Source organism: Canis lupus, chromosome 5, assembly GCF_003254725.2.
Source record: "Canis lupus dingo isolate Sandy chromosome 5, ASM325472v2, whole genome shotgun sequence".
Lineage (NCBI taxonomy): Eukaryota > Metazoa > Chordata > Mammalia > Carnivora > Canidae > Canis > Canis lupus.
Window position 1 is genome coordinate 42,558,348 of NC_064247.1, and position 17,836 is coordinate 42,576,183.

The following is a 17,836-nucleotide window of genomic DNA, read 5'->3' on the forward strand; positions in this document are numbered from 1 at the left end:
ACACAAGGACCGTCAGTGAATGGTGGTTGGGGAGCAGGATGTGCAAGGTGTCAGAGTACCACCTGCGGGTGACACTCGTTGTAAAGGGGGCAGGGTGCCTCTACATGGAGACATCTGGTGTCACCACCTTAACAGGCGGTTCCAGTTGGGCATCACCACATGGGGGATCGTTGACACCACGCAGCACTAGCTGAGAATCTACATCTATTTACCCCATCACCTGGAATGTCTCCTCCCCACTTGGAGCCCAAATCCAAGCAAGTGTGCAGACCTATCATTCTGCTTCCAGGGGGCTAGAGGAACATGTTAAAGCACAGGGGACAAGCCATGAGAGATGCGGATGTGGGACATTGTATAAGACAGAGGCTGAGTCCATGTCAACCAAAGAAAGAAAAAGAAGATAAAAGAAAACAAAGAGCAAAAGGGAAAGGACTATTCTAGACCCCAAAAATGACTACACAGACATAATAATGACATGCCACGTGTGACCCTCGGCTGGATTCTGATTCAAAAGAGGCAGCCAAGAAAATCTTTGGACAACATCTGGGAAATCTTAAGTATGGACTAGATATTGGATGGGGTTTCAAGTTATTATTGATTTTCTTAGGTGTAGAAATGCTAAGTGTAGGGAAGAGAAGGTCTGTGTGTTAGGAGATGTCTGCTGGAGCGCTGAGGAGTGAATGTTACACCTTCTGCAAATGCTTTCGGGTGTCTCAGCAGGAAAGTAGACTGTAGACAGACACCAATGTGAACACTTGTCAAATGTCACTGGAGGGTCCATGGGTATTTGTTCTCTGTTACTTTTAGCCTTTCTCTGAGTTTCGAATTTTTTATAATAAAGAATTTTGAGGGGATTTTTTTTTAATGGACAGAGAAACTAGATCTTCCCACAGAAGTTTGCGGCTCTTGCTATAGAAACTGCTGTTTGCTTTTTTGAAGTGGGTTTTGCTAAAGTATTTAGAATTTCTGAGAAACTAACACAAATCGAGGGAGGGAGTGGGTACTTTAGCAACGTAGGAAATTCACATCTGAGTCGCATATGTAAATTGCAATCATGAAAATCAGGGCTTTCACTGCATTTCTAAGAAATGCCCTTTTTTGGATACTCTTGCTTTTGTCTTACCTCTAGGACTCTCAGAGAAGGTTCCACAGCATGGCCTCAAAAGGGCCTGGGGTGGGGGGTTGGCAGGTGCCAGGGTGCTGCTCACCAGACAAATCCCCACTGCCTCAGAGAGACCACGACACCGCTGGGCAGGAGTTCTCAGGCCCAAAATATCGCCGCCGTGCTTGTGTAGAGTGGAACAGTCCTGTTGGAAAATATTGATCATGGGCAGCCCGGGTCGCTCAGTGGCTTAGCGCCGCCTTCAGTCCAGGCGTGATCCCGGAGAACCGGGATCGAGTCCCACGTCGGGCTCCCTGCATGGAGCCTGCTTCTCCCTCTGCCTGTGTCTCTGCCTCTCTCCCTCTCTCTCTGTGTGTGTCTCTATGAATAAATAAATAAAATCTTTAAAAAAATAAAAAGAAAATATTGATCAATGTGACGTCTCCTTTGACCAAATAATCCACTTAGGGAATTCAAGCCATTAGATGAGACACAGAGATAAAATATATATTAAATGAATATATGTAAGGGGTTTAAAATAGTGCCTGGAACATGGTGAGTGCTACGTAAATGCTCACTATTGTTATTCTTTGTAATAGGCATTTTATTTTTTATTTATTTATTTATTTATTTTTTGTAATAGGCATTTTAAAGAACTCCTTTAAAAGGTTAGGTTTGGGCTGCTGGGGTGGCTCAGCGGTTTAGTGCTGCCTTCAGTCCAGGGCCTGATCCTGGAGACCCAGGATCGAGTCCCACGTCGGGCTCCCTGCATGGAGCCTGCTTCTCCTCTGCCTGTGTCTCTACCTCTCTCTCTCTCTCTCTCTCTCTCTGTCTCTGTCTCTCTGTGTGTGTGTCTCATGAATAAATAAATAAAATCTTAAAAAAAATAAAAAGATAAAGCTTGATAGAATATATTGGGTGAAAAAAAAAGCCAGATGTTTACAGTGTGTTGAATCCGTATGCACAAGTAATTGTGTAAAAACTGTGTATGGGGGTGGAGGGGATGGGGCAAAATCTATCATCTATCGACGTGTGCATGCATGTAAATGTCAAGGCTTGGCCGGAAGCCTGTGTGAACCAGATCTGGTCACAGTTGCCACCTTTGAACAGGGAAAGGGGCCATCTAGAGTATCTAGATAGGAGAAAAATTTCTTTTTTGCTATAGTCCCTTTCACACTGAATTTTTCTTTACCATGTGCTCATTTTAACTGTTTAGGTGACCCTATTTGAATGAATCAGCTCCCAAACCTGGAGGTATACAAGGTGCCTTCACTCTGGGTCCCAGAACTCTTCTGTCCCCTTTAAATGTGGGGACTTAAAATTAGAATCCCGCGTCCCCCCCTGGGGGAGACAGCTCTCGGAGAGGGCTGGTTTCAGAATGATGTTCAGAAACCTCCAGCACCTGTTCTGAGGGAGCCCAGGGAGGAAGGGAATCTATTTTCATAGGTCATGAAATTTGAGCTCAGTACCACAATAATAAAATTCCTTGCAATTGTGTGGCACTGGTGGGGACAGATCACACATGCTTTGGTCTGGGCTGTCCTGTTTGAGCTTAACATTCATCCATTGGATCAGGAGAAAATGAGGCTTGCAGAGGCTAAGCAAGCCCCCCCGCCAAAATGTCCCACAGCTTTGCTCTGTCTGGTTTAATAAAATCTAGTAACAACGGAAAGGAGCCAGAAGAAAGAAGTGGATAATCCCATCTGTAGGTTCCTGTTTATACGGTCAGGAACAGACAACATGAATCTGTGGGGACAGAGGTCAGAATGAGGGCGATTCTGGGGTGATGTGGTGGCTGCTGGGAGAGGCAGGGAGGGGGGCTTCTGGGGGCCCCAAGTGTTCTCAGTCTTGATCTGGGTAGCATTACCTGGGTATGCACATCTGTAAACTATTCACTGACCTGCACACTTCAAATTCTTGCATTTCACTGCACGTAAATTGCACTTTTAAATGAAGAAAATAGAAAGCAAATAAGATCCATTATTTGTAAAGACTGTTCCAGCAAAAGCATTAGCAAGCTGTGATCAGCAATGAGACATTAGGAAACCCTGCCATCCCGTTCTTGGCCTCCCCGGGAGTCAGATCTGATTCTGTTTGACTTTTGTTTCACGTGTAACTTTTGTTTTGTTGGCTTTAAAACTCAAAAGTGCTATCTCATTGAGCAAGGCAATGTGTGTGGTTCCAGAGACCAGCAGTCAGTCCAGCAGGTCTGCTTCTGGAAGGTACAGTCCGCTCAATAGATGGAGACAGCTTTCCAACGGTCAGAACTAACCCCCTGTGAGCCAGCTGCTCTGTGAGGTGCTGAGAGCCCCAGCTCCGGGGAAGAAGATAAGGGGGAAGTGCACTGAGGGCATCCAACAGTGACTCTGGGCTTGCCCTGATTCCACAGGCAGAAAGTTCCTGGCAACAGAACCCATGATTGCCTCTGGCTCTCGAATCCACCCCGCCTGCCTAGCTGTTGGCACAAGTAATACAGATGTATCTTCTCTGTGTAAACATTAAGAAATTACAAGTAGGGCTAAAGTCCCTCTTGACCATCACCCCCAAATCTGGTCCCCTCTTGTCCTACCCAGAGGCAACCATTGTCACCATGCTCATCTTGTCAGATGTCGTCTGTCTGCATCACGTTCGTATGTATGGTGTCACTGAAAATGCGATTTGTGATTTTATTTTACTAAAAGGTATCATGGTTTGTCTTGACAGTCATTCCATGTCACTGCTTACAGATCCAGACTGATCTTTGTAACCTTCTTGTAACCCTTCTTTGTAACCTTTGCATAATATTCCTGGTTGTGACCTGTGTACCTCACTCGGCCATCCTCCGCTGGATCGACATGGACGTTGCTTCCAGATGCTCCCTATTATTAACCACGCCTCTGCGAACATCCTTGTGCACCTGTGGTACACGGGGAAGAATGTCGGGGTTGTGAGTTAGGTGTATGTTGTACAGTTTAATGCACCCGGCAGGTTGCCCTCCAAAATGGTAGTAACAACAGCCTCCCTCTGGCAGGGCAAGAGATCGCATCTCCCTAGGTACCCCCCATATCTCCCTGTTATCAAGTTCGAAGATTGTGCCAACCTGGTGGATGAAAATCCGTTTTTCATTGTTTGTGTCGCTTTGATCATGAGATTGAGCAGTTTTTAGGTTACCAGCCCTATTTCCTCTCCGGTTGTGTTCACTATCATCCGGGTCAGCCTTTTGTTCCCCTCCTTTCCACCCTCACTCCTGCCGTAACTCCTCCCTGGATGTCATCCCACTTCCCCTCCACCTACCCGATCCCTCAAGGTTTCCTTCCTCAATGCCATGGGCTTCTAAATCTGTCTCAATCCAGTCTTAATCCTGTGGAGGTTTCAGGGGAGTTGGGAAGGCATGGAAAACAAGTTCCCATAGTGGGAAGGGGGCTATGGCGCTGATCCTCATCGTTTATTGAGAACTTACTATGTGCCAATAACTTCTGCTAAGGATTTAACTGGGTAACTCCTTTCATTCTCCTTTCCTTCTGCTAACTGTGAGCAGGTATTATCGTTATACTTACTCATGAGAAGAGAAAATGGAGGCACAGAGGCCAAGCTGAGATTCAATCCAGGGTGTCCTGCTCTGATGTCAGCCTCTCGAGTACTTTGATAGGGCTTAGGAAACACAGAGAATGGGCATTTAACCTGGTCTGGGACAGTCAGGGACAGCTTCCTGGAGGAGGTGGCCCCTCGGCTGAGCCTGAAGGCAGATCAAGAAGAGATGACCAAGCACTGAAATAGGAAGTGGTTGTCAAGAAGAGGGAAGGGCCTGGGAAGCCTCTTGTCTGGAGGCTGGAGACCTGGGTCACTCTGGCTGCAGCCTGGAGCGTGTGACACATCCAAGGGGTGGGTTGGGGCCAGATTGGGGTCATACCAGTTTCCATCTCTTCCCAAAGCCAATCCAACCTTTCCCTTGCTCTGTGGGTGCTGACGGGCGGTGTGTGGTGGGGGCTCTGCAGACAGCACCGGTGGGGACTCCGGAGTAGGCGCAGGCCGCCCACCTCGGCTCCTAACACGCAGGTGCAGGGGCGGGTGGGGGTGCCGCTGATTTACATCCTACAGGTTGGGGGGGGAAAACCCAGGAAGTGCAGCTCAGGCACTAATCAAATCTAAGGCTAATAATAAACGTCCTGAGTAATGCGTGGCTTGGGCCAGAGCAGGCGAGGCAGCCGGACTCGGACGGGCCAGGAGGAGTGGAGTGAGTAGTCGGGGAGGCGGCCAGTGGGGGGGAGTGGGGGCGAGGAGGGCTTGGCCGGGGCACAAGCTTCAATGGGGTTTGATGGGCACAGCACCCACAGCAGACGGGTAAGCTCGAGCAGTCTGGGGGTCACCCCAAGCCTCTGCACGTAGAGAGCCCCAAGTCTGGGAGCTTTAGGGGATCTGTACCTCGCATTCCAGGAGAGGAGCCGGGAAGATGGAGGGTCAGGACATAGGTGGGAGTCCCATCTGAGACAACCCCAACCCCACTCCTAAGCTGGTCAGGGCACCTGAGCCAGGTTGGTCCGAGCGTTTAAAAGTATTTTATTTTGGGATCCCTGGGTGGCTCAGCAGTTTGGCGCCTGCCTTTGGCCCAGGGCGCGATCCTGAAGTCCTGGGATCAAGTCCCACGTCGGGCTCCCTGCGTGGAGCCTGCTTCTCTCTCTGCCTCTCTCTCTCTCTCTCTTTCTCTCTCTCTCTCTATGTCTATCATAAATAAATAAATATTTTTTTAAAAAGTATTTTATTTTGAAGTCAATGCCAAAGCGGAGAGGAGAGTTTAATGCACTTTCTGCATACATCCCCCAGCTTTGGCAATTATCGACACAGGGCCGGCCTTACATTTTCTGTGCTTGCCATGTTCCCCCTCCAGCCCCACTGGATCAGTTTAGAGCTAATAACCAATTTCATATTGTTTGATTCATGGGTACCTTAGCATTAATCTCTAAAAAAACTCTTTAAAGGCCAAAAAACTAACCATCATGCCCTGACCAACTAAAAAAAGAAGGATCCCCTAGTATTACCAAATAAACAGTCAGTGTCAAGACTTCCCAACTGTCTTATCAATGTCTTTTCCAACTGATTTGATCAAATCAGGATCTGAACACAACCCACGTTATACCTTTGATTACATATTTTAATCTAGAACAGTCCCCATTTGCTCTCCTTTCTTCCCCCTGCTATATATTTATTGAAGACCCTGGATTACTTAGCCTGTAGAATTTTTATGAGAGTTTTAAAGATTCATTTGAAGGCACAATCCAGGAAGCTCAGGTTGCTGGAGTAGATGAGTCCAAGTCCATCACTGTGCAGAGGGGACCCAAGGCTAAACATGAGAGGGGCTGTCAGGGCCCTGGGTGGCCCAGCCCGGGATCCCACATTGCCGGCTGCTGCTCTGTCCCCCACGAGTCAGTCTCTGATTCCTTTCTTCATCCAGTGACCATGGCCTCAGACATATCCCCAGCTAAGGGCTCAGAGTCAAGACCAGAGGCCCCCTTGACTCAGGGTGAAACTGCCCAGGCCCCCAGGACCACAGGCCGGGACTCGGTCGGAACTGTGACCGGGCACCGAGCGTGGCTGCCGAGTATAGCAGAATCAGCCTTGGCCTGGAGTCCTAGCTCCCGGTGTTCACGGGCTCACTGGGTGACCTTGGGAGGGTTCTGCACCTCGCCAGGCTGTTTCCTCGGCTTTACAATGAAGAGGAGCCTCTGCCCCACCAGGTGTCCCCCAAAACCTCAAAAGGGCTTTGCCCCCTGCCAGAACCCCTCTTGAGGAGTCAAAGGTTGAGAGAGGGGCTGCAGTTAAAAGAGCTTTGACTTTCTTTAATCCGGCATTTTTCCAACTAAGTTGACCACAGAGGTCCTTCTTGGTATGGAAACTATTAAGCCAAGCACATGAGGACTCACAGGCAGAGGCCCCACAGTCATCCCTCCTGGCTGCTGTCCGGTCAGGGTGCAAGGTGCAGGAGGTGGGGGGTGTGAGCCTGGTCCGCAAAAGCAGGCGTGCAAGAGGACTTCTTCCCTTCTTCCCTACATGGCAACAGAACTTTCTCAAGCTTCCATTATGCCTGGCCAGTGTCAGTCTTAGGATTTTCCTGCCCCTCTTTGGGGCTGGACAATGATTCTTGAATTTTATGTAGATGCAGATGGTGGTGGAGGAGTGGGGAGCAGATACGGTGCCCTCCGGTCCGTTGGGTGTCTGCCGTCAGGCCAGTTGGGAACTATGTCCCGTCAGATCTCACAGCTCGGTGGCTTCCGATCATTAATGTCTTGGAAGCTCTCCATGTCTACATTGGAAGCCCAGAAAATATAAAAAGGTATATAATATGAAATCTTCCTTCCCTCAGTGTCCTTACCTTCCCAGTTCCTGCCTCTCTGGGAATAAACAGATTTGCTGACATATAATTTACGTGTCATAAAAGTGTACACGTCAATGTCACATTTAGTATATTTACAGAGTTGTGCAATCATCGCTATGATCTAATTTTAGAACATTTCCACACACTTCATTCCCCCTACCCCTGGCCTTAAGCTAACACTAATCTGCTTTCTATCTCTAAAGATCTTCTTGTGTTTTTGTTTTGTTTGTTTATAATGTGGAGGGAGGGGCAGAGTGAGAGGGAGGAGAATCCCAAGCAGATTCCCTGCTGAGCATGGAGCTCGATGCAGGGCTTGGGCCCAGGACCTTGAGATCATGAGCTGAAATCAAGAGTCAGCCACCCACGCGCCTCTAGATTTGCCTGCTTTGGACAATTTTATAAAAATCAAATGCGGTGTTTTGCAAACTACCTTCTTCCTCTTAGCATGATGTTTTTAAGGTTCTTTCATGTTGTAGCATCTATCAGCACTTTGCTCATTTTTATGGCCAAATAATATTCCATTTAATGGGTATAGCACATTTTATATATTCATTCATCAGTTGACGGACATTTGTGTTGTTTCTACTTTGGGGCTATTATGAATGATGGTGCCATGAATATCTGTCAAGCATTTGGATGGACATGTTTTCATTTCTCTTGGGAGTGGAATTTTGGGTCTTATGTTAATTCTATGCTTAACATTTTGAGGAACCACCAAACTGTTCTCTGCAGTAGCTGTACCATTTGATAATCTTGTTTCACATATGAGGATTCCAATTTCTCCACATCTTCACAAACACTTGTCATTATCCTTCATTTTCATTATAGCCATCTTAGTAGGTATCTCAGTGTGCTTTTGATTTGCATTTCCCTAATGACCAATGATGTTGAGCATCTTTTCATGCTCTTATTAGCCATTCACATATCTTTTTGGGAAGATGTCTAATTCCTTAACCTATTTTTAAATTGGATTGTTTTTTCGATATTCAGTTATAAGCATTCTTTAGACATTCTGGATCCCTTAACATATATATGGTTTGCAAATATATCCTCCCAGTCTGTGGATTGTCCTTTTATTTTCTTGATAGTATTCTGTGAAACACAAATGTATTTAATTTTGATGAAGTCTAATTTCTTAATCTTCTCTGTTGTCACTTATGCATTTGGTGTCATTCCTAACCCCAAGTCATGAAGAAACTCCTGTTTTCATCTAAATTTGTCATTTTAGCTCTTACATTTAGATCTATGATCACTGCGAGTTAACTTTTGTATAGGTAGGAGTCCAAATTTTTTCTTCTACACATGGCTATCCTGTTGTCTCAGCACTATTTGTTGAAAAGACGATCCTTTCTCCCATTGAATTGTCTTGGTATCCTTATTGAACATCAATTGACTATAAATATTGGGCTTTATTTGTGAACTCTGAGTTCTATTCCATTTGTCTATGCTTATCTTTATGCCAGTAATACCCTGTCTTATTTACTATTACTTTATAGTCAATTTTAAAATGGAAAAGTGTGAGTCTTCCAACTATGTTTTTCTTTTTTGAGATTGTTTTGGCTCTTCTGAGTCTCTTGCATTTCCATATGATTTTAGGATCAGCTTGTCAAACTCTGCAGAAAAGCCAGCTGGGATTTTTTACTAGGATTGCATTGACTCTATAGAAAAATTTGGGGAATATTGCCATCTTAACAATATTAAGTCTTTAATCCATGAACATGGGATGTCTCTCCATTTGTTTAGGTCTTTTAAGATTTCTATTAACAAGGTTTTATAGTTTTCAATGTACAAGTTTTGCACTTTTTAAAAATTTATTCCTAAGAATTTTATTTAAAACACCTTTTTTTGTTTGTTTGTTTCTTAAGTTTCTTTATAGTGTTTCTTTGTGAATATGCCAACACTTACAGATTTGAATTTCCCCCTTTTTGCAAAAAAGGAAGGAGGGAGGGAGGGAAGGAAGGCAGGAGGGGTCTCAATGAGCCATACTGTTATGTACCTGTTTGTTTTTATTTTTGCTTTTCCACATAATATACCTTGGAGCTCTGTCCATAGAAATATATAAAGAGCTTCCTAATTCTTTTTTTATAGATGCACAATAGTCCCATATATAAGCATACTATAGTTTACTTATCGGTCCTCTATTGATGGCCGTTTGAGGTTTCACCAATCTTCTGCTATCACAAACACTGCTGCAAAGAATTTATCATTTCACACTCTGGGATAAATCCCAGGGTTTAATCACTGTATCACTGATCAATGCATCAGTAATTTTGACAAATGTTGTCAGCTTGCCCTCCACGAGGGTTATCCCTATTTCCTCCCCTTTCAGAGTGAATGAAAGTGCCAGTTTCCTCATTACTCTGCTAATAGAAGGTGTTATTAAGCTTCTGGATTTTTAGGTCTATTAGAGGGAAGATAGTATCAACATAGTTTGAGTTCACCCATCTCTTAGGAATGAGACCAGACATCTTTATGATGTTTTTCTCTGTCTAAGAACTGTCTATTCATTGTGTTTGCTCAATTTTCTATTGAGTAGCTGGCCTTTTCCCTTCTGTTTATAGATATGAACTGCAATGTTTTGTTCTCATTTTTCATTTCCCTTTAGACTTCTTTGAAGGCATTTTTTGCCACATTTAGGGGCTTTTTTTCTGTAGTATAGTTTATCAGTCTTTACAGATTTTGGATATGGGGTCACAGTTAGGCCTCTCATACTCCAAGTTTACAAAGAAATATCAGATCATTTTTTCTCTAGAACTTTTTGTAATTTTATTCTTTCTCACACTTGAAAGTGTGAGAAATTTTATTTTCTCTTTGATTGGGCTATTTGCCTTTTTTTTTTTTAATATAGGGGAAATTATTTCCTGTGCTTCCTGGTTTCTGGCCCCAGTTACCTCGTCTCTGCCAAGAAACCTCTCCCCTAAGTATTAAAAGCAAAAGCCAGGATTTTTGCTTTCCCCTCTCCCCACACCAGGACACCTCTGCCCTGAGTCTACTTGCATGAAGGAAATGCAGGCAGAGGAGGGGGCAGAGTAAAACTTAAATATGTCCCAGCCCAGCTGTCTATAACTCAAAAATGGAGACCGCTTTTCATTCCACAAGTCTTTACGGAGGACAACGATGTGTCAGGTCATTTACGAGCATTTATTAAAGACCTGCTATGTCCCGGTATTTTGGAAGGCACCAGATTCAGAGATGAATGAGACAGTGTAAGGAGACAGAATGGCTACACCCTCAAACGTAAAGTACAAAACCAGAAATACCACCACGTAGACATGCTCAGGCCACATGGTCATCCAGGAAGGCACATGTAACAGCTCAGAAGGAGAGGCTAGAGGACAAGGCAGCTCTGCGGGCAAGTGTTTCTAGAAAATTATGATGCTTAAGCCACAAATTGAGATGGTGGGAGCATGAGATGGTGGGAGCAGTTCTCAGTCCTGGAGAGCTGCTTTGATGATGCTATCATTATTATTAATAATAATATTCTATCATCATAAATGATTCCATGGTTTTATATTACTCTAAAATGATTATAACTGTGACTATAATTAATCCATTATATTTTATATCACTTATACCAGATACGTAACTATCACTTGGCAGCCGAGTCTCAGGCCAGTTACATGTATGTTATGTACATGTCCTTGAGAGAACTTTCTCTGCAGAGGAAAGCCTATAACCTCCATTTTGCAGATAAGGAAAACCAACGTGCCCTTTCCCAAGGGAATTCAGTGGTGTCCCAGAGCTGTGCTTTCCCCACCACAGGCACTTGTTCCTTCACACTTGTTCTCTGTCACTGAACTGTGGCAAATCAATTTTCAAAATGACCTACCTAATGAGAGGCAAAAGTTATAATGGGTAGAGACGGTTGTCCCCTTCTTATAAACACAAAACTGAGAAAGTTACTTGACTGTACTCCCAGGACCTAGTTTAGTTCTGACTTAGATCCAGCACAGGGGTGATGGGCTCACCAGCCTCAGAATCTCTGGAAGGTAGTTTGGGGTGGGGGTGGGGGCTGGCAGGGGTCAGTCTCAGAGCTGTTCAGTATTGCAAAAAAGCCTGGTAGGAAATCACATACAATTAACTGAAGTGAAAAGCCATCTTCTTTTTTTTTTTTTAATTTTTATTTATTTATGATAGTCACACAGTGAGAGAGGCAGAGACACAGGCAGAGGGAGAAGCAGGCTCCATGCACCAGGAGCCCGACGTGGGACTTGATCCCAGGTCTCCAGGATCGCGCCCTGGGCCAAAGGCAGGCGCCAAACCACTGCGCCACCCGGAGATCCCAAAAAGCCACCTTCTTATTTCCTTCTTTGTCTCCTCCTCTCTTGTCCTCTTCTCTCACCGCCTCAATTCCTCCACCTCCTCTTCCTTCTTTGCCATGTGAATAACAGCAAGGTCACCAATGACCATTCCCAATTCTCCCGTGGGCGCCCCAGGTGTCAGGCTGTGACCTCCTCCAGGACACACACCCCTTCTCTTTATGTTGGAATCCCCTCCTGACCACACCCCACCAATGAGAACTTAGCTCAAAATTCCCATCTCATGTTGTGTTTACTCAAATATTGGATGAGAAATTGCTCCTGTCTTGAAGCTTTTATTGTCCTTTCTTTTCAAGTCACATTGACAGATTTTCTTGGCAAAATTGTGAAGATTAAGAAGGAGGAGCCAAGGCTTTCATTCATCCTGCTCCTTTTTCATGGGGACAGGACCCTCTCCCCACCATGGAGAGAGACATGGAGTTGTCTTAAGCCCTTGTGGCAGGATTGGCCCTTTTTATTCTTCCTTGACCCACATCCACGCCTTGGCCGGCACATTACTCTATATTGCAAGGAGTGGCAGTATTAATAAAGCCAAAGCTCAGGGGGTTAACCTTTTACTAATTGCACAGTACCATGGCAGGCAAAGCACTTGCCATGCATGCAATGCTCATAATGGCCTTATGAAGTAAGCAATAACATTCCTATTTTACAGATGAGGACACTGGGTTTCAAGGAGATGAAGTTCTACCCAACTTCACACCGCTAGGAAGCACTAGGCCCAGGATATACAGTCCAGTGGTTCCCAGCCATGGCTGCCTGACGGCTTCACTGGGCTCACTCTCGAAGAGTCTCAAAATATAATACTAGCAGACATACACTGCTAGTTCTGGACGTTTCAATTTTATACATTATGAATTAACTTCCCACTTTCTAAGACGAGAACTCAGTTCTTATATCACCCTCTGTATACACACAACCTCCCCTCCACCCAGTCTCACAGAGCACCATGCTTAGTTAGACCAGTGGAAACTGTGAATGACTCTGATGCAGACAATAAGGCTGACCCACAGTGGATGTGGCAGGACCAGCAGTGTGCCCAGACAGCCTGGCACATCTGCCCACTCTGATGCTGCCAGGGTTTCCAGAGAATCCATCAATAAAGGAAATTCTTTTGGATCCCCTTAGCCAACCCAGGTATTCAAGGATAGACTGCGCTCTTTGCTACCAGCTAATCAGTTTGCCCACACATGTAAAACTCTCTACGGTTTTGTTCTTCCTTTTCTCCTTTCTCTCTTTTAAGTCCTGGTATTGCCATTGTTCATTGACAGTGTTCGAATGACTATCTCCGCTCACAGAAATGAGTAAACTATTTGATGCTGGACATAATACAAAGTCTTTGAGTTATTTATTAACAGTTGCTCACACATTTATGATGTGGATTTCATTCACAGCTGAGTCATACAGGTACTATGATTTCCCTGGAGTTGATAGTGCCTCAGTTTTCTCTGCATGTATCAGTAATTTATCCTCAGCTCCATGACCAACCCAGCCTGTCAGTTGGCCAGACATACTCACTTGTCTATTGTTTCAATGTTTCCATTGGAGACCTTTTTTCCCTCTTTTCTTTTATTTTAGCTGGGATAGGATTCCCTCTAGGCTCATGGGCAGCTGTCCCCAGAGACTTCATTCATCATCACTCTGAGAATTTCTACATTCACCTCTTTGCTGAGATGGAGCCTGTCTTTCTCCCCGACTCCCCATTGTTTTGTATACTCCCTACATTTGATGGAGCATATCCTCCATTAGAAAGAAAAGAAATGGTGCATGGATAGAAGATAAAAGTTTTCAGACTTTTTATTTCTCATAACATCTTTTTTAAAAATGTTTTTTTGAGAGAGAGCGAGAGAGTGAGAGAGCATGAGCAGGAGAGGGGCAGACTGAGAGGGAGAAGCAGACTCCCCACTGAACAGGGATCCTGGGGCTCAACCCCAGGGCCCTGGGATCATGACCTGAGCAAATGGCAGATGCTTAACCAACTGAACCACTCAGGTGCCCCACCTCTCATAACATCTCTATTCAACCCCACACTTGATTAATAACATGTAGTGTTCTAGACTGAAAACATTTCTATCATAAATTTGAAGCACTGTTCCACTATCCTCTTCCTTCTGGTAAGATATATATAATAAAATTTACCATTTAGTATTTTTAAGTGCACAAGTCAGTGGCGTTAAATACACGCATAATGTTTTGCAACCATCACCACTCTCTATACCTAAAATTTTTCATTGTCTCAGTTTACCCTCCCCCCAGCCCCAGATAACCTCTAGTCTACTTTCTGCCTCTATGAACTTGCCTATTCTAGGTACCTCATGTAAGTGAAATCATACTATGTTTGTCCCTTTGTAGCTGGTTTATTTCCTTTAGTATAATGTCTGGAAAGTTCATCTATGTTGCTGCACATGTCAGTACTTCACTCATTTTCATAACCGAATAATATTCCAATGTAGATAGCACTTTTAACTTTTCCTTTCATCTAGAGATGGACATGTGGGTTTTCCACCTTGTAGCTTTTGTGAATAATGCTGCTGTGAACGTTGGTATGCAAGTATCTGTTTGAGTTGCTGCTTTCAGTTCCTTTGGATATCTTCCTAGGAGTGGAGTTGCTGGGTCAAATGGTAGTTCTATATTTAACTTTTTGAGGAATTATCAATTGTTTTCTATAGGGATTGAAGCATTTTGCATTCTCACAATCAATACATGTGGGCTCCAATTTCTCCACATTTTTGCCAACAGTTGTTATTTTCCCTTTTTTGATAAGAGCCATTTTAATGAGCATGAAGTGGTATCTCATTGTAGTTTTGATTTGAATTTCTCTAATGACTAATGATACTGAATATTTTTATATGCTTATAAGTCATTGGGGGAAATGCCAATTCAAGTCTTTTGTTTAGTTTTGACTTGACTTGTTTTGGTTTTGGTTCTTGAGTCTCAGTATATTAATCCTTTATCAGAAATATGATTTGCAAATATTTGCTCCCATTCTGTGAGCTGTTTTTTCACTCTCTTGATGCACAGAAGTTTTAAATTGTGATGAAATCCAGTTTATCTAAGAGTTGTATCAAAAGTGTCATTGCCAGGGATCCCTGGGTGGCGCAGCGGTTTGGCGCCTGCCTTTGGCCCAGGGCGCGATCCTGGAGACCCGGGATCGAATCCCACATCAGGCTCCCGGTGCATGGAGCCTGCTTCTCCCTCTGCCTGTGTCTCTGCCTCTCTCTCTCTGTCTCTCTGTGACTATCACAAATAAATAAAAATTAAAAAAAAAAAGTGTCATTGCCAGATTCAATACATGAAGATTTTCCCGTGTTTTCTTCCAAAAGTTTTATAGTTTTAGCCTTAAGGTCTTTGACGCATGTTAAATTAATGTTTGTATATATTATAAGGTAAGGGTTCAACTTCACTCTTTTGCATGTGGTTTTCTCAGCACCATTTATTGAAGACTGTCCTTTCCCCCATTGAAATATTTTGGAAAAATATTTGACTGTTGAAAATCAATTGACTGTTTATGTGAGAGTTTATTTCTGGATTCTATTCCATTCCACTGGTCTGTATGTCTGTCTTTATTTCAGTATCACATTGTTTAACTGTTTACTTTAGCTTTGTAGGAAGTCTTGAAATCAGGAAGTATTAGTTCTCCAACTGTTCCTGTTCTTCAATGTTATTTTGGCCTATTTAGGGTCCTTTGAAATTCCATATGAAGTTTTAGGATGAATTTTTGTATTTGTACAAAGAAGTTATTGGAATTTTGTTAAGGATCACATTGAATATGTGGATCATTTTGGGTAGTATTGCCATATTAACAAGCCTTCCAGTCCATGAACACAGGATGTCCTTTACTTAGGTCTTCCTTAATTTCAGCAGTTTTATTGTTTTTCAGGGTGTACTTTTTTACTACCCTGGTAAAATTTATTCTTAAGCATTTTATTCTTTTTTTTATGCCTTTGTGAATGGAATTATTTTCTAAATTCCCTTTTAGGATTGTTTGCTGCAAATATATTTTTTTGTATGTTGATTTTGTATCCTTCAACGTAATGTTAACACCAACAGGTGTGTGTGTGTGTGTGTGTGTGTGTGTAACTTTTAGGGGCTTTACATATAAGATCATGTCATCTGTAAACAGAAATAATTTTACTTTCTTCTTTCCAATTTGGATACCTTATTTCTTTTTCTTATCTGATTGCTCTGGCTAGAATTTTCAGTACTATGTTCAATCGATGCAGTAAATGTGGGCATTCTTGTCTTGTTGCTGATCTTAGGAGAAAAGCTTTCAGTCTTTTACCATTCAGTAGGATGTCACCTGTGTTTTTCATATATGGCTTTTATCATATTGAGGAAATTCTCTTTTATTCCTACTTTACTGTTTTATTTGTTTAATCATGGGAAGGTGTTGAATTTTGTCAAATAATTTATCTGCATCAGTTGAGATGAGCATATAGTTTTTCTTTTCACTCTTTTAATATAGTGTATTACACTGATTGATTTTCATGTATTCAACCATTATTGCATTCCAGGAAAAAAAAATCCCACTTTGTTGTGGTATGATTATTCATAGTATTCTCATAATCTGTAAAATCTGTAGTAATGTTCCTGCTTTCATTTTTTAAATCTCATTTTCCCCCACTTTATTTTCATCATGGTAAGTATACTCTTTAATCTCCATCACCTATTTCACTCATTCCACACACCCATCTCCTCTCTGGTAACCATCAATTTGCTCTCCATAGTTAAGTCTGTTTCTTGGGTTGTCAGTGTCTCTTTCTTTTTTTCCCTTTTCTTAAATTCCACATGTGTGAAATCATATGGTATTTGTCTTTCTCTGACTCTCTTATTTCACATAGCAGAATACTGTCTAGCTCCATCCATGTCTTTGCAAATGGAAAGATTTCATTCTTCTCTATGGCTGAGGAATATTGAATTGTAGATATATACCACATATCCATTTGTCTATCCATGGACACTTGGGTTCCATAGTTTGGCCCTTGTAAATAATACTGCAAGAAATACAGGGGTGCATTTATCCCTTTGCATTAGTGTTTCTGTATTTTTTAATTAATTAATTAATTTATTTATTAAAGATTTTATTTATTTATGAGAGAGAGAGAGAGAGAGAGAGAAAGGCAGAGACACCGGCAGAGGGAGAAGCAGGTTCCATGCATGGAGCCTGACGTGGGACTCGATCCTGGGTCTCCAGGATCACGCCCTGGGCTGAAGGCTGTGCCAAACCGCTGAGCCACCTAGGCTGCCCATGTTTTTGTATTTTTAAAAAAGATTTTATTTATTTATTTATTCATGAGAGACACACAGAGAGAGGCAGATACATAGGCAGAGCAAGAAGCAGGCTCCCTGCAGGGAGCTCAGTGGGGGACTCCATCCCAGGACCCTGAGTCAAAGGACCTGAGCCGAAGGCAGACCCCCAACCACTGAGCTACCCAGGTGCTCCGCGAGTTTTGTTTTGTTTTGCTTTGTAAATATCCAGTAGGGCAATTCCTGGATCGTAAGGTAATTTTATTTTCAATTTTTTGAGGAACCTCCACATTGTTTTCCACAGTGGCTGCACAAATTTGCATTCTCACCAACAGTGTAAGAGGATTCCTTTTTCTCCACATCCTCACCAATACTTGCTGTTTCTTGTATTTTTTATTTTAGCCATTCTGACAGGTGTAAGGTGATATTTCATTGCAGTTTTGATTTGCATTTCCCTGATGATAAGTGATGCTGAGCATCTTTTCATGTCTCACTTTCATTTCTGACTTTAGTGATTTGAGTCTTTTTTTTCTTAGTCAATCTGGCTAAAGGTTTGTCAATTTGTTAATCTATTCAAAGAACCAACTTTTGGTTTTGTTGATTTTCTCCAGTACAATTTTTCTGTTCTCTATTTTATTTTTCTCTACTGTAATCTTTATTATTTCTTTCCCTCTACCATCTTTGGGTTTAGTTCACTCTTCATTTCCTCATGGTGTACAGTTAGGTTATGATTTGAGAATTTCTTCTTTTTTAGTGTATACATTTACAGCTATAAGTTTCCCCCTTAGCATTTCTTTTGCTGTATGCCATAACTTTTGGTAA

At 42.9% G+C, this 17,836-nt stretch overlaps 1 protein-coding gene across 3 annotated transcripts in view; it reads left to right on the top strand.

The window, feature by feature from the left end:
• The first annotated feature begins 5,169 nt into the window (after positions 1 to 5,169).
• TNFRSF13B (TNF receptor superfamily member 13B) overlaps positions 5,170 to 17,836 on the top strand; it is a 33,785-nt gene continuing 21,118 nt past the window's right edge. Inside the window, exons 1-2 of one of the 3 annotated variants that reach the window (XM_035716937.1) lie at positions 5,235 to 5,315; positions 7,233 to 7,409. Coding sequence is in view for 2 of the 3 variants with exons in the window: in XM_025428105.2 (XP_025283890.1) it covers positions 5,255 to 5,315 (61 nt within the window). In the remaining variant the exon portion in view is untranslated. Of the gene's footprint in view, positions 5,316 to 7,232; positions 7,410 to 17,836 lie in introns of all 3 variants that reach the window. The other 2 variants (XM_025428105.2, XM_025428104.2) reach the window with 2 other exon arrangements.